Source organism: Sinohyriopsis cumingii, chromosome 12 (genome assembly GCF_028554795.1).
Source record: "Sinohyriopsis cumingii isolate HCF-2022 chromosome 12, ASM2855479v2, whole genome shotgun sequence".
NCBI classification, from domain to species: Eukaryota; Metazoa; Mollusca; class Bivalvia; order Unionida; family Unionidae; genus Sinohyriopsis; species Sinohyriopsis cumingii.
Genome location: NC_142972.1, coordinates 34,977,123 through 34,995,766, shown reverse-complemented (window position 1 = coordinate 34,995,766; position 18,644 = coordinate 34,977,123). Strand labels below are relative to the sequence as shown.

The 18,644-nt window shown below is 36.5% G+C and overlaps 1 protein-coding gene across 1 annotated transcript in view; it reads left to right on the top strand.

The window, feature by feature from the left end:
• Window positions 1-18,644, top strand: part of LOC149786239 (transmembrane protein 39A-like) — a 37,704-nt gene that overhangs the window by 279 nt on the left and 18,781 nt on the right. Inside the window, exons 2-3 of the mRNA XM_089976614.1 lie at window positions 16,348-16,558; window positions 17,761-17,844. Of these exons, the coding sequence (XP_089832740.1) occupies window positions 16,348-16,558; window positions 17,761-17,844 (295 nt within the window). The remainder of the gene's footprint in view (window positions 1-16,347; window positions 16,559-17,760; window positions 17,845-18,644) is intronic.

Below are 18,644 nucleotides of genomic sequence, written 5' to 3'. Positions count from 1 at the left end.
CAACTGCCTGTCAAATTCACTATAAACGTACAGTTAGGTTCATCATACCAATTAAGTTATTACACTATGTATTTTAACCATGCGACTTCATTTTACTAAGGGAAAAACTAAACATTGCAGTGAATTATAACAGCTGGTAGTACGGATCATATAACTCACAGTACTTTAGTTTTTACTATTATTTAAAATGTTCTCGTAGCTTTAAGATTCATGAAATATGTGTATTAGTTTCTGAATAAAACAATAAGATCTCGTTTCCGGACTACGAAGTTCACATTCTGTTGAAAACGCCATTTATCTCACGTTAGCATATATCTTACTTAAAACGGGAACTAGTCAAGTTTTCGCGAGATTGGGTATATGTATGAAATTAGTTGTGCATATCGTTGCTATGTTCAGTGATGGAAAATCCGGAATACCGGTAATTGAAGAATATGCAGATTTACCTACATAGTTAAAAAATAAATTAGGTTAAAGAATTGACCTAAATATATTTAAATTAATAATTGATTGAATCAGTCGAAAAAGTTAATTACCATAAAATATCATTTGTACCATAAAATATACTTTGTTTTTCAGTGTTTCTAATTCTTTATCTTCTGCTAAATCTTCTCTATCCAAAAACACTCCCTACTTTTGCTAATGCCTGATGTACTTGGGTGGATGTTGTCAAATTTATAAAAGTTGGAAGATTTACTTTTTTTTTACCTGCACAATTGTGTGGTCATATATCATAAAAACTAAGATCACATTGATTCTGCACAATTACACAAAAGAGACAGAGGGTCATACAGACAGATTTTTTTTTAAAGAATGTATTGATTATATAGATTGACAACTCAGATCAGGGTAGAAAAATCCATTATCCAGTGCCCTGGGGCAGCCATAAAATAATAAATACCACTATTTTCACAATGTGAACACCTACTTGAGCCACTGAACAAATATGTTAAAAAAATTAGTATGTTACAGCTGTATTTGAATGTTATATTTTTTTCTGGTGACAAATATTTTAATCTTAAATTGTTCCTCTGGGTACCATAAGCAAGGTGATGATTATCTTCGTGTAATTCCATAGCTAAGTGTTGGGTTATTTATTTAGGGAAGAAGCCACAGCAATCCACATGTTAACTACTCATTATCTAATTAGGGTGCAATCACATTCCAAACTAATAGGGTATGTGACAGTTGTTTCTGTCGGCTAACATTAACTAAAGGAATATTGAAAGTTTAAAGAATCAAACCAACCACAGTTGTTGCATACTATATTGGCTTGTAGGTTAATAGCTGTCACAGTGTAAGAACTCCACATGGAAAGTTTACCTGACATTTTGGACACGAATAATAGTAACAGATGATAACATGAATCGTAATGATACAAACTCAGATAAAATAACATGTAGATATGTTTCTGATCAGGGGTGGACAAAAACTGAAAAGCTGAAGGGCATCAATACACTAGTCTGATAAATCATCTCCCACACATGTATTCATTTCATAGGGAGGTTACCCCACAGTGCCATTAGTGGATGGGAGGAGGAGTATTTATTATTGGAGTACAAACCACTATAAAAAGGAAATTGTTATCTGCTGCTCTTAAACAGATTATATAATTGTGTAGGTGTGTCTTACCTTTCATTAGCATTCCATCCCCCCTCTCTTTATATAAATATGTTTTTTAATGTTTTCTAATTTCATGGTGTTTGTTTTTTTTAATCAAATCATATATGTTTTTTATCTTACAGGTGTTGTCTAATGTTGTAAAGCACTTAGAGCTTCTAAAGATTAGGAGCTATACAAAGTCCTCATTATTATTATTATTATTATATATATATATATATATATATATATATATATATATATATATATATATATATATATATATATATTAGGGGTACAACAGTATGCCCTAAACTGTATTGTGATATACCAAACTCATATACATATTGCAATACAGTAACACTTAAAGAAAACAATAAAATAATTCTTTAACACTTGCTACTTGAAAAATGCAGCATCTCTAAGTGATGTTACCTTGCAAGACTTTAGATGGTAGTCAAATGAAAATATAAAATTAACATAAGAATGAAAGAAGTCTACAAACATCTGAAAGCATTCAAACTGTCAGCAAATAAAAATCCCACTGCCATTTCTAGTATGTCTGTGTTTTAAAATTCTCACACTGCAGTATCAGGTTATTTGTTGTGAATAATTTTACAATCTAATTTTTGAAGAATTTGTTTTCTCCTGAAAATTAAAATTCAAGTCTACATGCCTGTCAACTAATTTGAAAACTGAGTTGAATTTAATTGATATTTGTTAGACAAGAAAACGAAGTTAGTGTGACTTAAAAGCACTTTGATCTGAGCGACCATTAATTCACACGGAAAACTTCTGACATGGCCGCTGTTTGTATAAATGTTTTGCTCTCATTTTATTCTTTAAAGCTCAAATATCAATCATAACTGCAGCTATTGCATGCTTTGTTGTATGTACATTCATTCCAGACATTAGATACAAAAATCAAATATTTTAGAAGAATTTATACATTACAAACACTGACTCTTGAGTAGTGTTCCTTTATGTCGTTACAAACAGAACATAAATATCTTAGGCAAAGTGAAGTTTAGCAAATGTTATTTATAATGAGAAAAATATCCCCTGGCCTTGACTTTCCAAACTTGGATCGAATAATGGTACTGTGCATCTCATTCTCTTGCAATCTCATGGTAAGCGTGTATCTAGGAAAAAAAATGAAATATGGTTCTTGACCTAAGTTGGAAAAATTGTGCAGTATAGAGAGATTTGTTGGATGAAAGCATGACCATGAAAAAAATCATGGTACAGAAAACCATATAGCTGTATGTATTGCCAGAACAGCAAACCGCAGTGTTCCTAATATACCGGTGTGTCATTTTACCAGTAATATATATACGACAAAAGTTGATGAATAATTCTGATCACATCAGTCTTTGGGGCAAAAGCATTAATTTACCAGGCAACCAGAAAAATATGCTTATATTAAGCAAATTTAAAATAGGAAAATGCATTTAATAAACTCCCACTAGAATGATCCTTTTTTTAAATAGTTTCTGAAACAAAAAAAAATTGACAAAGTCCAAAACATATCAAAGTTATTTTAAAACTACCCCTTTAAAATAAACAAAGGAGTATAAGCACTCTTTTCTAGACCATACTGAATAGTGGCCACTGTTATTACAGGTGAGTAGCCTCAACTTTGCAACTCCATGTTTTAAGGGTTCAATCCAAAGTGTATGTGAATGTTTTTGGACTTGAAACTAAAAAAAATATAGATTGTTTGTGCTATTGTTTTAATTAATTACGTGAATGTTTTTGCCTAATTTTAATTTAAATGATGTAATTTAGGTACTGCTTGCAGTTAATATTCATTACAGTGTGTAGTTTTTGTTGTGCTTATTTGAAGCTACAGTGTGTATAGCTAAAATGATGGTGTAATGACCAAAGTGGCATGATAAACCTTAAGACTGTTGTAGAAACCAGTAACCAAATGATGTTGGTACAGCATTATTGTCAGGTTCCCATTCAGCAAATCATCAAAATGTTCAATGCAGTGTGCAACAATCAATATATTAAATGTATGTCTAAATTTAGCATGTAATTTATGACTCATATTAACTTTTACAGTCCATTCTCCACTCTACATATTAGCAAACAGTATGAAGTCTGTAACGATGCCCAGTGTCATTGTAGTTTTGAATAAATTAATACAAATTACCCTTAATTAGTCTTTACATCCATCTGCGTGGCTGTATGACTTACTGATTATTCATCCTTTGGGTTATCTGGGGGAAGTCATTCATGTTTAGCTGTCTTTTTGACCATAGTAACTCTCTGTGGTCATCATCATATGACGGAATTCTTTTTGGTACGGTTAATTGATTACACAATTTGTAAACATTGCTATGAGAAGAAAAGTTGTTTATGCTTTGTAATTTTGTAACAAACATTCATGTTGTTATCTGTCTTACACTTTTTAACAATTATCATTATCATTATTAAACACTAAATATAATAATTCAGTTCATTTTCCTTCACATACATTTTCATTTGCAGTTTTTCCAATTTTGGTTCATTCCTTTTTGCCCATTATTTGTATTTTGAGTAATTTGGCATGTCCTTCTTCGACCAAGTCTCAAGGAGCCCCCAGTATGGCCTATTGATCTTTGATAGAAAATTAAAATAGCATTAAGAGGTCAAAAGACTCACATGCAGGTGACGTGAATGATTTTGTTTGATATAGATATTGGTCTACCTTATTTTATAGCATCATAAAAACCATGTAGGAGTAACTGTGTCAACAGCTTTACAATATATTATTGGTGATTTTGAAATAATTTTGGTAATTATGCCTTTCTTACTTTTAGCCTTGATGAGTCTATTTGTCTTGGAAGAAAATGCAGGAAGATCTACATTTTTTTTCATCCAAAAAATCATTGGTTTGGTTTGCTTCTGTGTCAAAAATTGCATTTAAAAAAAGTTTTCAAACTTGCTCTGGAGTAACTCAGCTGACAGATTCATGATGAGTTGTATACGATTTAGAAAACAAACAAAAATTAATGGTATGGCAATGCCCTCAATATACTGCTACATAGCAAATTTGTGTTACCTTGTTGCTCCCAATAGTATGTTATGATTATGACTTGGAAACACATTTCCTGGGACAATTATAAGAAGTAGACTGTTAATATGTAATCAATTCTTGCAAGTTTACGTTTAAACTACCTGAAAATTTAAAATAAACTTTATGAAATAGGCAAAACCAGTAAACAAACATTGCTTGCAGTCACTAGTGTGTACTGTTTCTTTATCTTGTCATGTAGATGTAATGCAGTGTGGTTTGTACATGTTTTTAGCTTGTGCTTTTTAGCATGACTGGACACATTTTGCATATACCAACTAACCCTAGAGCAAGATGACTGAAAGATGAATTCGCCACTTGCCAAAAATATGACAGCATAATATCAGAACAAATGTAAATTAAATATGTAAAGATATATATTTTTGAAATTGTGTTTTATTTATTCTACAAATAAACAGCTTTTTTTGTTTTCATTTTTTTTGGTATTAACAGCATGTGACAATCAATAAAGTTCTCCAAAAAGATGTGTCTGGTAGTATTTAAAGATGTGTAGATTACAGAAAAGGAATGGTTCAGAGTGATTCATGGAGAATTTAATAGAAGAACAAAGATAGATACCTAACAAACTGAGCTCTTTGCCTATTATTGTAGAAATGTCCTGTGGCTAATCATTAGAGACAAGTGCCTTTTTTGCATACACATTTGTGACAGAAGTTGTCATTAATGATGATCACTTTGTTAACTTGATATCAGCAGCGTGCATCAAAATGAGATTCGTGAACCAAATTTTTATAATAATCCACTTGCATTTCATTGGACCAGAAAATCAGCCAAGCAATTTATTTGGCAGAATAATGCATAAGAAGATTTTTTATTATTATTGCAGATTAGGTAAACCACCGTTTGCAATCATTAAAAAGTTCAAATTAATTAATACTAAAATGAAATATGCAATAGTCATTAGCAGATTCAAATCACACATCGTAACTGAAAATGCAGTAGCATCAGTGGCAAAGTAAGAAGTCACACCCAGCCTCTGCAAAGTTGAATTCTGTGACACCTTCCCATCCAGTATGGGCACCACAGTTGCCATCTTGAAAATCTTGTCAGTACTTCTACTGAAGTCATATCAGCATCAGGTTTTCACTAAGAGACTTATGATGTTGAGTTGGTTGTAATGAAAATGGTGCTGATCTGACCTCCAATCTGGTCACTACAATAGTCATTTTGAAAATCTTGTTGCTACTTCTCCTGGATGGCACTCATTTTAACATTTTGATTTTACCAAAAGACTTATGATGTCCAGTTGTTCCTCAATGAAAATGGTGTAAATCATTTATTCTATATAGTCACCATGGCAGACATCTTGAAAATCTTGTAATTTGTAACTCCTCCATAATGTAATGTTGGTCTTTAAAATGTTGCTTATCTGACATCCTGTATGGTGAAAACATGGTTATATTGAAAATCTTGTTATTGCTAGTCTTTAATGGAAATTCATTTTAACATGTGGTATTCATCAGAAGGCATCTAGTTGGTCCTGAATGAAAATGCTGCAGACTGACCCTCATTAGTGGCCTGTTTACAAAATTGTTATGTCTACTCCTCCCAAATGATGGCTATATCAACATGGGGTTTTCACTAGTAGACTTACGATACCTAGCTGGCCCTAAATGGTGCCAATTGTACATCCAATATGGCTGCCATGATGACTGTCTTCAAGATCTTGCTGTCACTATTTCGTGAAAGGATGGTCATATTGACATGTGGATTTCATCAAAAGGGTGGATTTCACCAAAAGATTTATAATCATATCAACTAGGGCTAAACGAAAAGGATGCCATTGTGACTTTCAACATGTCCACCACAGCAGCTATTTTAAAATCTTGTTATTACTAATGAAAAGTAGAGACGGTTTCAGCACTCTCCAGTTTTAAAAGGAAGAAAGATCTTTATCATCAATTAGTGATGATTCTTTTAAACCAGCAGAGTATCAGTCCCTTAGTGGGGCTCTTTTTTATGTGTTTCTGTGGTGTTTTTGCACATTTGACAAATGTGAAGAATAAGTGAGAGTTAAGTGGCTGTGTGTACAGTGTACTGTCAGATGCTAGTTTTTGTTGAAAAGAGGCTGTGAAAAGCATTTCAGACTTCAATTGCTTGTAAATATTACTTATTATATATGTTCATGTGCTACTGTGATAATAAAGACAATGTGTTTGTCAATTATTAATTTTATTTGTCATTTCCAAAAATATTACATTCCAAACAGATCACAATGAGACATTACTTGTCTACATAAAATAATTAAAATAGCTTTTTTATTATTGCAAGTACATAAAACTATGAATATTTGGTTCAAACTTGTGTATTCTGATTTCTAACCTGTAAAAATTGTCCTGCTGATTGGACAAATGTTAAAAAATTTCATTTTTATCACCCTAAAGTTACATGTGATGTGTCTGTCAGACTGGGGTTACGTGATGTTCAAGGATTTGCCTGTCGATACTGTCAATAAATTAAAGGGTAATATGTGCATTGTGGAGTCATTTTATACTTTCATATATTCAACATTTACAAACTTATGAATTTGCAGACAAAATGTCCATTAGAAGAGATAAAATTTGGGTTCTGTTTTTACTGAAAACCCAAACAGTTGCACATGACATTTAGTTTGCACATGGTACACTTGCTACCCTGTTGTCAAAGACCATCATGTAACTGATCAGTAGTTATTTAGAGCTGATCAGGATGCTTGTTAAGGATGCCTTTTAGAATGTTATGTAACTGTTATGTGAACCGGTAAGTTAAGTGATATGTGACAAAATAAGAGAATTCATTAAATGGGTAGCAAATAAACTCTTCATGAATTGGTGATCTTTAATTACACATGCATGATGGCCATTAAAATGAAAGAATTCGGTAAGGAAACATGCATTGGAAAAATAATTGCTCAGCGTTCTTGAGAGGGTCGTATTTACAGACTTGAAGTGTTCATCCATGTTAAATTGTGTGCATAAATAGCTGCAATGTTAATAAAGATAACTGAAATTCTTTACCAGTTTATCCTATGGACATGCCTGAAAGTAGTCTTAATATTTATGTTGGTTTTTTGGCAGTACAAACAAAAGTTTGCTCCGGTGGCAGAGTGGTTAGAGCATCCAACTCGGATGCTGGACGTCGTGGGTTCAAACCCCGGCCAAATCATACCAAAGACTTTGAAAAAATGGTACTAACAGCTGCCTTGCATGGCACTCAGCATTAAGAGGTTTTTGTTAGGACTGGTTGGCCTGATGTCAGGATAATGTGACTGGGTGGGACATCATGCTACATGTCTGCTAGACATCACTATAAACTGCCACACTGCAGACATAGCAATACGACTGAAAAATTGTTAAAGCTTCATTAAAAATCCAAATTACACACATACACATATCTGACCAACCTGTTTGCAAATCACATAATATTGACTGAACAAAAATGGCAGTCATAAAACTTGATTACTGTTTAATGATTCTTACATATTGTTATGTACCTAATTAAACTGAAGTAAATACAATGTACCACATTTCCAATTAAGGATTATTTATAATTTTATTACTTCTAACTAATGTGTGCATCTCACATAACATTTATGGAACAAAATTGGCAGTCACAGTAACAGGATTCTTGTCTGTTGTCAAGGAAAGTTACACAATGTAGCGTTGCTTTGCTTAAAATCAGATTTTGAAAGAATTTACATTGATTTAGTACTGTCAAGAGACTTTATAGGAACAGCAGTATCAGATCAACAGTAATAACAATAAGAACCCAAAAGTTTCCTTTGACCTCAAGTGCTTAGTTCAGAAGTCCCACTAAGCATGTTGGTATGCCACAGAGCATACATAAAAACCAAGAGGTGCATAAAGAATTAATATTATATATTGCAAATGAAAACAATGCAACAAATCATATGGACTGTATCAATATTTGAAAGTACATATTCGTACTAATACATTACAGACTCAGCATACTAAATAATTTATACATTGTACAAAATATTTCTATTGTTAGATTACATCAGAATTACCATTGGCTGCCAAATGTTGCAAGAAAGTTGGCAAATTAACGGACACTAAAGAAGCTGAATACAAAATATTATCAATAGATGTGGTGCAGATACTTCTGGCTCCAAAATATTTTATGAATTTTAAATAGAGAAATAAAATTTTGTTTGTCCATCTTTGTTACATTTTCTACCCTAATAAAGTTTTAATACTAGTTTAATGGAACAATGATGTATCTCTGATTTCAAATGGTCATTAACTTGAAAACTACTAACAGCATGTTTCACATGAGAATATTTGTAACTTCCTAATGTAGTATTTGAACTTATTATTGTTGTTGTTGTTGTGGGGTTTAACGCCATTTTTCAGCACATGATAGGCTATACATGGCGGCCAGTATTAATGGTGGAGGAAGAACCCGGGAAAACCCTGGAAAGAACCACTGACCCACAAGAAGCTACTGGCAAGCTTTCTCACATACCCACATTGGCTGAATCTGAGACTCGAACCCACGGAGACAGAGGTGAGATGGGAGTGATCCATAACGGAGAGCGCTTTAGACCACTCGGGGCCCCTTGAACTTATTACTTGATGGAGTATGAGTATTTGATAAATGGACACATTTTATATACATCTTAACCATACAGATCCTGCTGCTGATGCTCTTATTCATTATGTAGTTGTAATAGATTTATCTTAATTAATATCCAGTTAATAAAAGAATAAACAGTTAGATATCTCATTTTAATAGCAGCAATAGCTTACCAATGGCTATTGTTTAGCTTTCTTTTTCGTGCCGAAAATACATACCATCCATTTGATGTGCATACATCCTCCCTTAGAATGAAGAGTTGTTTGTCAGTATGATGCAATTCCTCATGCAGCTAGTTTGTCCCTGCTATGTTATGTGCAAAACAAGCACAGCTAGCTCATCTTTTTCAAGGACGTTTATATGATCAGATGTGTGCCAAACAGCAGAGAAAAATTGCCTCTTGCAGTGTTTTTCTAACCGCAGTTGCAACCTGGCCTCTAATTAATTATCTAACGGTGTTATCCGTTGTTTTTTTTCTTCCCCCAAATATTTATGTGGTAATCTTTTCCCTCCAGTTTCGGTTCCTCCAGGGATTTGGGGTTAGTTCGTGTACACCCGCAGAGGTCTGATACACTTATTATCAAAATCATTTTATATCTAGGTACCATTAAGTCATTTATGCAAGGAATAATGACACCAGATGCTGTATGTTCTTTGATTTAGATTGACACTGCAGGAACTATGTCATATGCTGTATCCATACTAGATATTTAGTTCAACTTGTTGAATTTTGTTCACATTGTTATTGTATGTATTTATACTTCATTTTCTCAATAAAATTATATAAAAAACACTGAGAATTCTCTTTTTTATATGGAAAAAGACTGGCAAATTTATGCTACAATTTAATATGTCTATAGAGATCGCAGGGGTGTACTCTGAAAGCGGTACATACAAACAAAATGAGTTCTATGTGACATTAGAAATATTTCAGTTTATTTAATATATTAAGGAATAATGTCAACACAGTCTGTGGGAAAGTGTGGCCACAAGAAGTCTTCCTGGGACACTCATCCAGACTATTAAATGTTCCAAATGTACAAGGAAAAATCGTACATTTTGTAAATTATGATCATCAGAAAGCTGGAATCTTGTAAACTCCAGGAACACTTATCAGAGAAAGAGGAAATTTCATTCTCCTTCTTCTTCAGAATTTTGTGGCATCAGTTACAGAAAATAAGGGGTCTTCTGACCGGAATACTCCTTCCAGCAGATCACTTCATGCCATTAAGGAAATTCAGCAACCATGTAGCAGTGTGTCACTACCTTCCACAGAGGAGATACATGGCTCATCCCATAAAGTGTTGCTGCCTCCCATGCACTGCTCACCTCTTAGTGTGTCGCTGCCTCCCATTGTGGAGGAGATGCACCACTCTTCTTAGTGAGTCGCTGCCTCCCGTCAGAAAGGAGATACACCACCACCACCTTGTCAGAGGTAGTGTGTCGCACCCTCCCACTGGGAAGGAATTGCAACACACCTTCCTTAGTGATGCATAACTTGACGATCCTGTATTCTCTGATCATTACACTAAGGCCTCATGGTATAGGGATAGGGTTTGGACCGAGTTCCCCCTCTCCAGCCTCTACCACCTCATTATGAACATTGGGAGTCCAACCAGAGGGTTCAGACCAGGATAGGGAATTGAATCGGTATTCCCCCTTTCCTATTATCCCAGTTAATCCTTATGGGATGTGGGGCCCTCCAACTTATGGGACTTGGTCATGTATGCCTCCTTGAGCTTTTGGATCTTGCCCTGATAACAGAGGCAGTGCTGCAGCTCGTGTCCTGACATCACCTCATTATTTGGTGGAAACCATTTGGAAGGCTAGAGGCGTCACTTCTTTCAGGACTGACAGACGTTATTGTCTCTTTCCAGCCCATGCCATTCCTTCAGCCCCTACTCACCATGTTGCAGTAATGGACATTGCGCAGAGTGTTCCTATACCCTCTTCACCTCCTAGGGATTTAGTGATTCCTTCACACTCTTAAGCTCAGTGTCCTCGATGATGCTATCTCCATCTAATGAGTTTGACATGGAGGAAGCACAAATGATGCCTGCTCCTTCATCTTTGTTAGATGTGGAAGAGGAGGCATGCTCTTTTGAAAAGGCAATAAATGAAGTTTATCGTCTTTACCCCCTGACCTTTGCCCAAAACCCGCTGCACAGTCCAAAAAGATCCTTTCCAGTCTGAAAAAATTCTCAGGGGCTCAACCTCATCCAGACCTCCTCCATCCTCATTCTACGATTGAGGAAATTGCTGAGAGGTTTTCAACAGACCAAATATTAATCAACAGCTTCAAGGGTGGACTGTTCTTTCCACAACGTTGCGACCCTTGGTCTCTTCTGCCAGCTATCAGGTACATTCTGCAAAGTAGCCCATGAAACCTTACCCAACTTGATGCCAGTGCGGCCAAGATGGGTATTTCAAATGGAGCCTGGGCATGCCTACCTGTTAAAGGCATTGAAGCTATGGTACAGAATTTCTGACTGCTTGTCAGCATAGCTTCTAATGCTGATCTCTTCTCAGCTGCTTCTTTTAATATGCTGAGGGAAGCATCCTTGAACCCAACTGCCCTTCAATGCATGCTGAAAGCTGTAGCCAAGATATCTCTACATGCACTTTGTTTCTATGGCTTTGTCAGCTGAACTCATTCACATCCGCCATGATGTTGCTTTGGTCTCTTCTTGATCATAGTAAAGACATCCTTGGGTCTGTTCTGCTTGAAGCCAAGAGTCTGTTTGAAAGCCTCATTCCTTCTGTAGTATCACAGGACTTGTTAGTGGCTGAGTGGTCTAAAGCGCTCTCCATTACGGATCATTGCCATCTCACCTCTGTCTGCGTGGGTTCGAGTCTCGGATTCAGCAAATGTGGGTATGTGAGAAAGCTTACCAGTAGCTTCTTGTGGGTTGGTGGTTCTTTCCGGGGTTTTCCCGGGTTCTTCCTCCACCATTAATACTGGCCGCCATGTATAGCCTATCATGTGCTGAAAAATGGCGTTAAACCACACAACACCAACACCAACACCAGGACTTGTTATATCATCAACATAGATCCTTCACATCCACTCCTGGCCCATTGCAATCAGCCAGGAAGCATGTCAATGTGAATCATCCTCAAGGGCCATCTGCTAAGTTCTTCACTTGGACACAGCCTCAGTCCAATATGCTACCTCAAAATGAGCTTCCTCCTTTTCGTCAGTCTGGTTCCAAGAAACCAAAAAACACATGGCCGACGAACCTGGAAAGGATGGAGGCAGTTTCCACAGCCCCCTTCTTTTGCCAAAAGAGGGGACAGGGGACAGCCCTTGGGACTTGAACCCTGTCCTGCTACACATCCCAGGCATTCCCATAGGTACTTGCCTAGGCTTTATTTCCAAGGCCTGGTCAACCATCACGGACAATGGTTGGGTCTTTTATTTAGTTAACGAGGGGTATAGACTCTAGTTTGGGAACTACCTCCTCTATTCAGGACCCCCATCTTTATTCACCAATCCAATCTGGTGAAACTGATGGAGGAAGTGCACATTCTTTTACAAAACGGGGCAGTTGAGAGGGTCATCACCCACCTTCTATTACTGTATCTTCCTAGTCACCAAGAAAAGTAGAAAGTTTTGCATTGTAATCAACCAATCCCCTTTTAACCAGTTTCTTTTGGAAGAACCTTTCATGAGAGAGACCACCTCCTCTATCTGGAATGTGCTTTGACTGTCTGATTGGGCAGACTCCATCAACCTTCAGCATGCCTATCTACCAATTCCTACTGTTCGGAATTTCTTCTGCACCAGAGTTTTTACCAGAGTAATGGGAATAGTGGCAGGATACCTCCGGTTACTGGGAATACCAGTTCTCCAGTATTTCAACGACTGGCTGGTCCGTGGTAACTCAGTTAGGCTTTTTGCCCAACCTCAAGAAATCCAAACTCACTCCATTGCAAGACCTTGTTTACATGGGGATGAATTTCCTCACAAATCAGAACTTTGAGTTCCACTGGATCAGCTGGATCGAATCCCAACCCAGTTAGAGATTCTATGAGCAGTAACTTCTTTGTCTGCTCGACTGTACCTGTCCCTTCTGGGAACCTTGAATGCTGCTGCTTACTTGGTTCTGATAGGACAGCTCCATATGCGACCTATACAATTCCTCCTTCTCGCAAGTTGGAAACCTCACAGAGATTCTCTGTCAACAGTGATCTTTCTAGGACCAGCATTTCATCACCATTTACAGTGATGGATGAATCTGGACATATTCATGCTTGGAGTCCCCATGCATGCACCCAAACCCCAATCCTATTTATTTGCCGATGTGTCAGATTCCATTAGGGAGCTTATTTAGAACCAGAGGGTATAATTCTACTGGGACATTGGACCCCGTCAAAATCATTCCTCCACATAAACAACCCAGAACTGAAGGCTGTATACTTAGCATTGCAAGGGTGCATTAGAGAGAGTGAGGGGTCACTGTGTCATTGTCTCCTCCAACAACACATCCATCATAGCTTATCTCTGACATCAAGGAGGCACACATGAACCTTCTCTTTGTGTAGAAGTCAGGAACCTCCTGCTATGGGCCACCTCAGAGAACATAACACTTGGAGTTTGGCATACTCCAGGTGAAAAGAACGTTTTAGCGGACAGTCTTTCCAGAACTGGCAGAGCTGTCCTCACAGAAAGGACACTTCACTGCTCTGTTACAGATTCCCTGTTCCTGCTGTGGGGAAGGCCCTTAGTGGATCTATTTGCAATCAGGCTCAACAACAGACTCCCATTTTATGTTTCTCCTATCCCAGATCAAGGAGCTTGGGCAGTGGGTGCATTCAGTTTCCAGTGGGATCTTCTGTTTGCTTATGCCTTCCCACTCTTCCAACTGATTCCTCAGATGCTGCAAAAAGTCAGAACTTCCACTGCTCAGATCATTCTCATAGTGCCTCTGTGGCCTTGGCACTCATGGGTCACTGATCTTCTAGACCTGTTGATCGCCTGACCCAGGTCTTTTCCTCTCAGGAGTGATCTTCTGTCGCAACACTGAGGATCCATCCTCCACAGCAGCCCACAAATTCTCCACCTTCATGCTTGGCTCATCTTGAGCGATCTCTGCGCCAGAACAACTTTTCGGGCCGAGTTGCCAATTGCATCATTCAAGCCAGGTGAGTTTCTAATCGAAGGTTTATGATGCCAGGTGGAGAATCTTCTGCGATTGGTGCAGTAGGCAACATGTTGATCCTAGCTGCCCCTGTATAACCTCTTTGGGTGATTTCTTTTTTTCATCTCTGTTAGAACAAAAAATGCTCAGTATTGACTATCAAGCTAGCCATTTCTAATGCTTAAATTTTATCAAGGCATGGTCATTGGATCGGATTTGCACCTTGCCGATCTTATTAAGTATTTTGAGCTGCAGAGACCTTTCTTGTGCATTCTTATGCCTCAGTGCAAGAAAGAAGTAAGATTCACGCCTTATATTATTGACACTGGCTGTCTCCGGTTTAATGGGAATTATGATTCAGTTTCCCTTCCTTGTTGACCATTCCGGTGGCCTAGTGGTTAGAGAGTCCACCTTGGATGCATGAGGTTGCAAATTTGAACCTCAGCAGAATCATACCAAAGACTCAGCATTAAGAGGTTAGTGTTATGATTGGCCAGCCTGGTGTCAGGATAATGGTACTGGGTGGGACATCATGCTACATGACTGCGGCATGATGCCCCAGTGCTAGACATTATTATAAAATTGCCACACTGCAGACATCATAGTGATATGACTGAAACATTGTTAAAGCTGCGTTAAAAATCCTAATTGCACACACACACCCTCCTTTTGTCAACCAGGATTTTTAGCCAATTACCTTCTGTAGCTCCACAACCAATCAAAATCCCCAGTCTCAGTCAAATCTGTACGGTGGATGATACAGATAGGCTTTTATGTCCCTTGAGGGCACACTCAGTTTCTATCTTAAGGAAGCCAAAGGAAAAAGTTAGGATAGGAAGCATCTTTTCCTCCCTCTCAAGGGCCCCATAGACATTTCAGCCAGCACTATTTCACGATGGATAGTCACCACATTCAAAAGAGTATATCAGTCTTTTACTGATCAAGACCTATCCTTTATGAAACGTAAAGCCCATGAGGTAAAAGCCATTGCTACCTCATTGGCCTGCCTTAATCACCAGTTTAATGGAGCATGAGCCAACCCTTCTTACTGATAAATTCACCTAAACAATAGCCATGGTTACCTTATTTGCTGCTATTAAAATGATTGGTTTTTTTTGCGGGGGGATAAAACTAATTTTAATTAAGCAATACTTACCCATGGCTGTTGTCAAATGCCCTCCTCCCGCCCTGCTCTGATGTCATGCTGTAACAGCCATCTATGAAAGAGATGAGCTACTTGTGCTTGTTTTGCACATACCATAGCAGAGACAAATGAGCTGCATTAGGAATTCCATCATACTGACAATTCTTAACTCTAAGGGAGGATGTATGCAATTAAAATGAATGGTACATTTTTTCAGCATGAAAAGGAAAGCTAATATATATATAAGCAGTAGCCATGATTAAGTATTGCATTACCCCACAAAAAAAAAAATTTCCATTCTGTTATGTCAGTCACAAGTAAATGACTGCAGTGATCTGACCAGCAGTATTTTGAAAGGAAAACTGACTGTTATCTTCCTACAGTTATTTTATTGAAGATGGGATACTAGATCATTGATCCATAAAAAGTTTGACATAAAAATGAAACATTTAAACTTTGGGATATTTGTCCCATAGGATTAGCTGAACATATTTTTGCCAAGTGCATTTCCCAAGGAGAGACCAAGGCAACTGATGCTGACCTGTGTAGGTATCCAACTCACAACCCCTTGGATTTTAAGTCTAATGCTTTACCAGCTGATCTACTACAGTCCATATGGACAGACATCGATGGATTGATAAAAAGTTGCTTTTTTGCATATCGAAGTAAACAGGCGGAAATGGTTTCTTAGCTATGTTGTAGATGAATGGATGGATGGATGGATAGATGGATGAATACTAAGATAATTTAGCTAATGATAACTGAAGATAGGTTTTATGTTTTTTTTCTTCTTTACATTTTGATAGACTCTCAGATGACCGAGAGGTCAATGCTGTACCTCTGGCTACCCTGGCTGTGTTGCCGAAACATGCCAACATCCCAGAAATTCCTGGGGATACCAACATGTCATTTGAAGCCATGCTGTATATCTTTGGTGTTATTGTGATGTGTATGCAGTATATCAACCTATACAAGACAGTCTGGTGGCTGCCACATAGTCATGCAAACTATGCTCTTGTGAGTAACAGGGTCAAATGTATAATTTAGTGTTGTTTGTAATGTTTTGTACAATTATTATTTATATTTTTTATGTCAGCCATCTCACAAATTTTGTTATTGCTACTCCTACTGAATGGAAAGTTGTATTGGCATGGATTTTTCACAAAAGTCTTATGATATCTAGTTAATTGTAAATACAAATGGTGCCACACATATGGCCAGTGGTGTGGCCATCTTGAAAATTTTGTTATAGTTACACTTCTTGAATGCATGGTCATCTTGGGTTTTTAACAGAGGACTTCTTAAAATGTCTACTTGGTTCTAAATTTTAAAAAATGGTGCTGCACTGACATCCATGAGGGCCACCACAGTGGCTATCATGAAAATATTACTTATGCTTCTGAATGCATGGTTATATCAACATGGGGTTTTCACTGAGATCGTGTGAAATCTGTTTATTCCTAAATGATCAAGGTACCACGCTGACAAACAATATGTACACCACAGCAACTAATTTAAAAATCTTGTTATTCCTAAAGTATATCAAAGATAGTTTCAACACTTAACAGTTAAAGGAAAAAATGGTATTTATATCTTGAATTTGTGGAAATTCTTTTAGGGCTGTAAAATGTTAGTTCATCGGAGGGGCTCTTGTTGAATTTGCCAATGTCATTTTAGTCTATTTCTTTCAGTTAGGGCAGGAGATTGTGTTATGGACAGAAAGCTTCATAAATCAAAAGGACATATTGAAAATATTTGTGATGTGCTGATAATATCCATATTGCTTAAGAATTTTGTTTAAAAAAACCCACAAAGATAAAAAAGCAAAACCATTTTGGTACAAAGGTTGTAGTGCATTGATGGTAATCATAGAGATATAATTAGGATGCTTTTCAAAACATATTTCTTAAAATATCCTCTTGTAAATTTTAGAATTATTTTTTGTTAGAATATTTTGATAATAAGTATTGATTTTTGTGCACCTTTTATTACAGAAATTTTGGTTCTTTTTTTTTAATGAAATTCCAGGTTTTTGTTGCTGGACCACTTTGGTATCCTTGTGCATGGCTGTCAGTCTTTACATCATATACACCCTATATAAAGCTCAGTATTGAAATTTTTTTAAAGGTATGTCTTTTCTAGCTAACTAACAGGCCTGCTTGACAAAAATGGGAGTCTCTTGTAGTTGATTCTAAATGTATATTTATTTCTATTTTCAGAACTTCTATTTGATAGACCCCTACTTAGTAGCTTTTCTTTGTTTGCTGATGAGCCGTAGACTTATCTGGTGCTACATTCATGAGGTTTGTGTTTATAATATTGTTTAATACAGTACTCAGACTAAGGTAAAAAAAAGTTATTTTTGAGGGTTGACTTTTTCCTCCAGACTAAAAGAGAGTTTGAGGGAGAAGTGAGTAAGAAGTAAATTGTAAACATTATTTTCATTCACCAAAATGTATAGATTTAAAATATCAATAAAGATTGTCATCAGTGTAAGAAATATTGCACAATCTATAACAAAATGCTCAACTCGTGCTTTTAAATGAAAGATTGCATCTGTATATTTTATAATATATTGTCTCAAATTAAATTGTTTTGAAAAAGCATGTTTGTGATAATGTGAAAAATGGGTAATCAAAGCAGTACATACCTATCTTGTTTTAAAAAAATATATTTTAAAGGGATGTTTATCAGAAAAAATTTGCAAGATTATTTAAAATGTGTTCATCTTTTTTACCACTTGTAAGCATATCATTCAGTACTTTTGTGCATATTTCTAGAGCTGTTCACACTGTTGCTTTTACTGTTCTCTTTGGATTACCTTGGCAGTTATGCAGGTACTCCCCAAGATGTATAAATTGCAACATGTGTAAATTCGCAGATATATAGTGAACTATAAATGCGAGCACAGGCTGTTTTTCAATCTTCTAATCGAGTGCAACTGCTGTATATGGTTCTGCTTCTCATTTATGTGTGTAAACCGTTTCTATTACATATTTTTCATCATCTTAAGGGTTTTGATCAGGTTTTGTTCCAGTTCCTTTCAACATGTCAAGGCCACATGTAGCCTAGTAAAACTCAACTTCTTATGTAAAAGCCTATG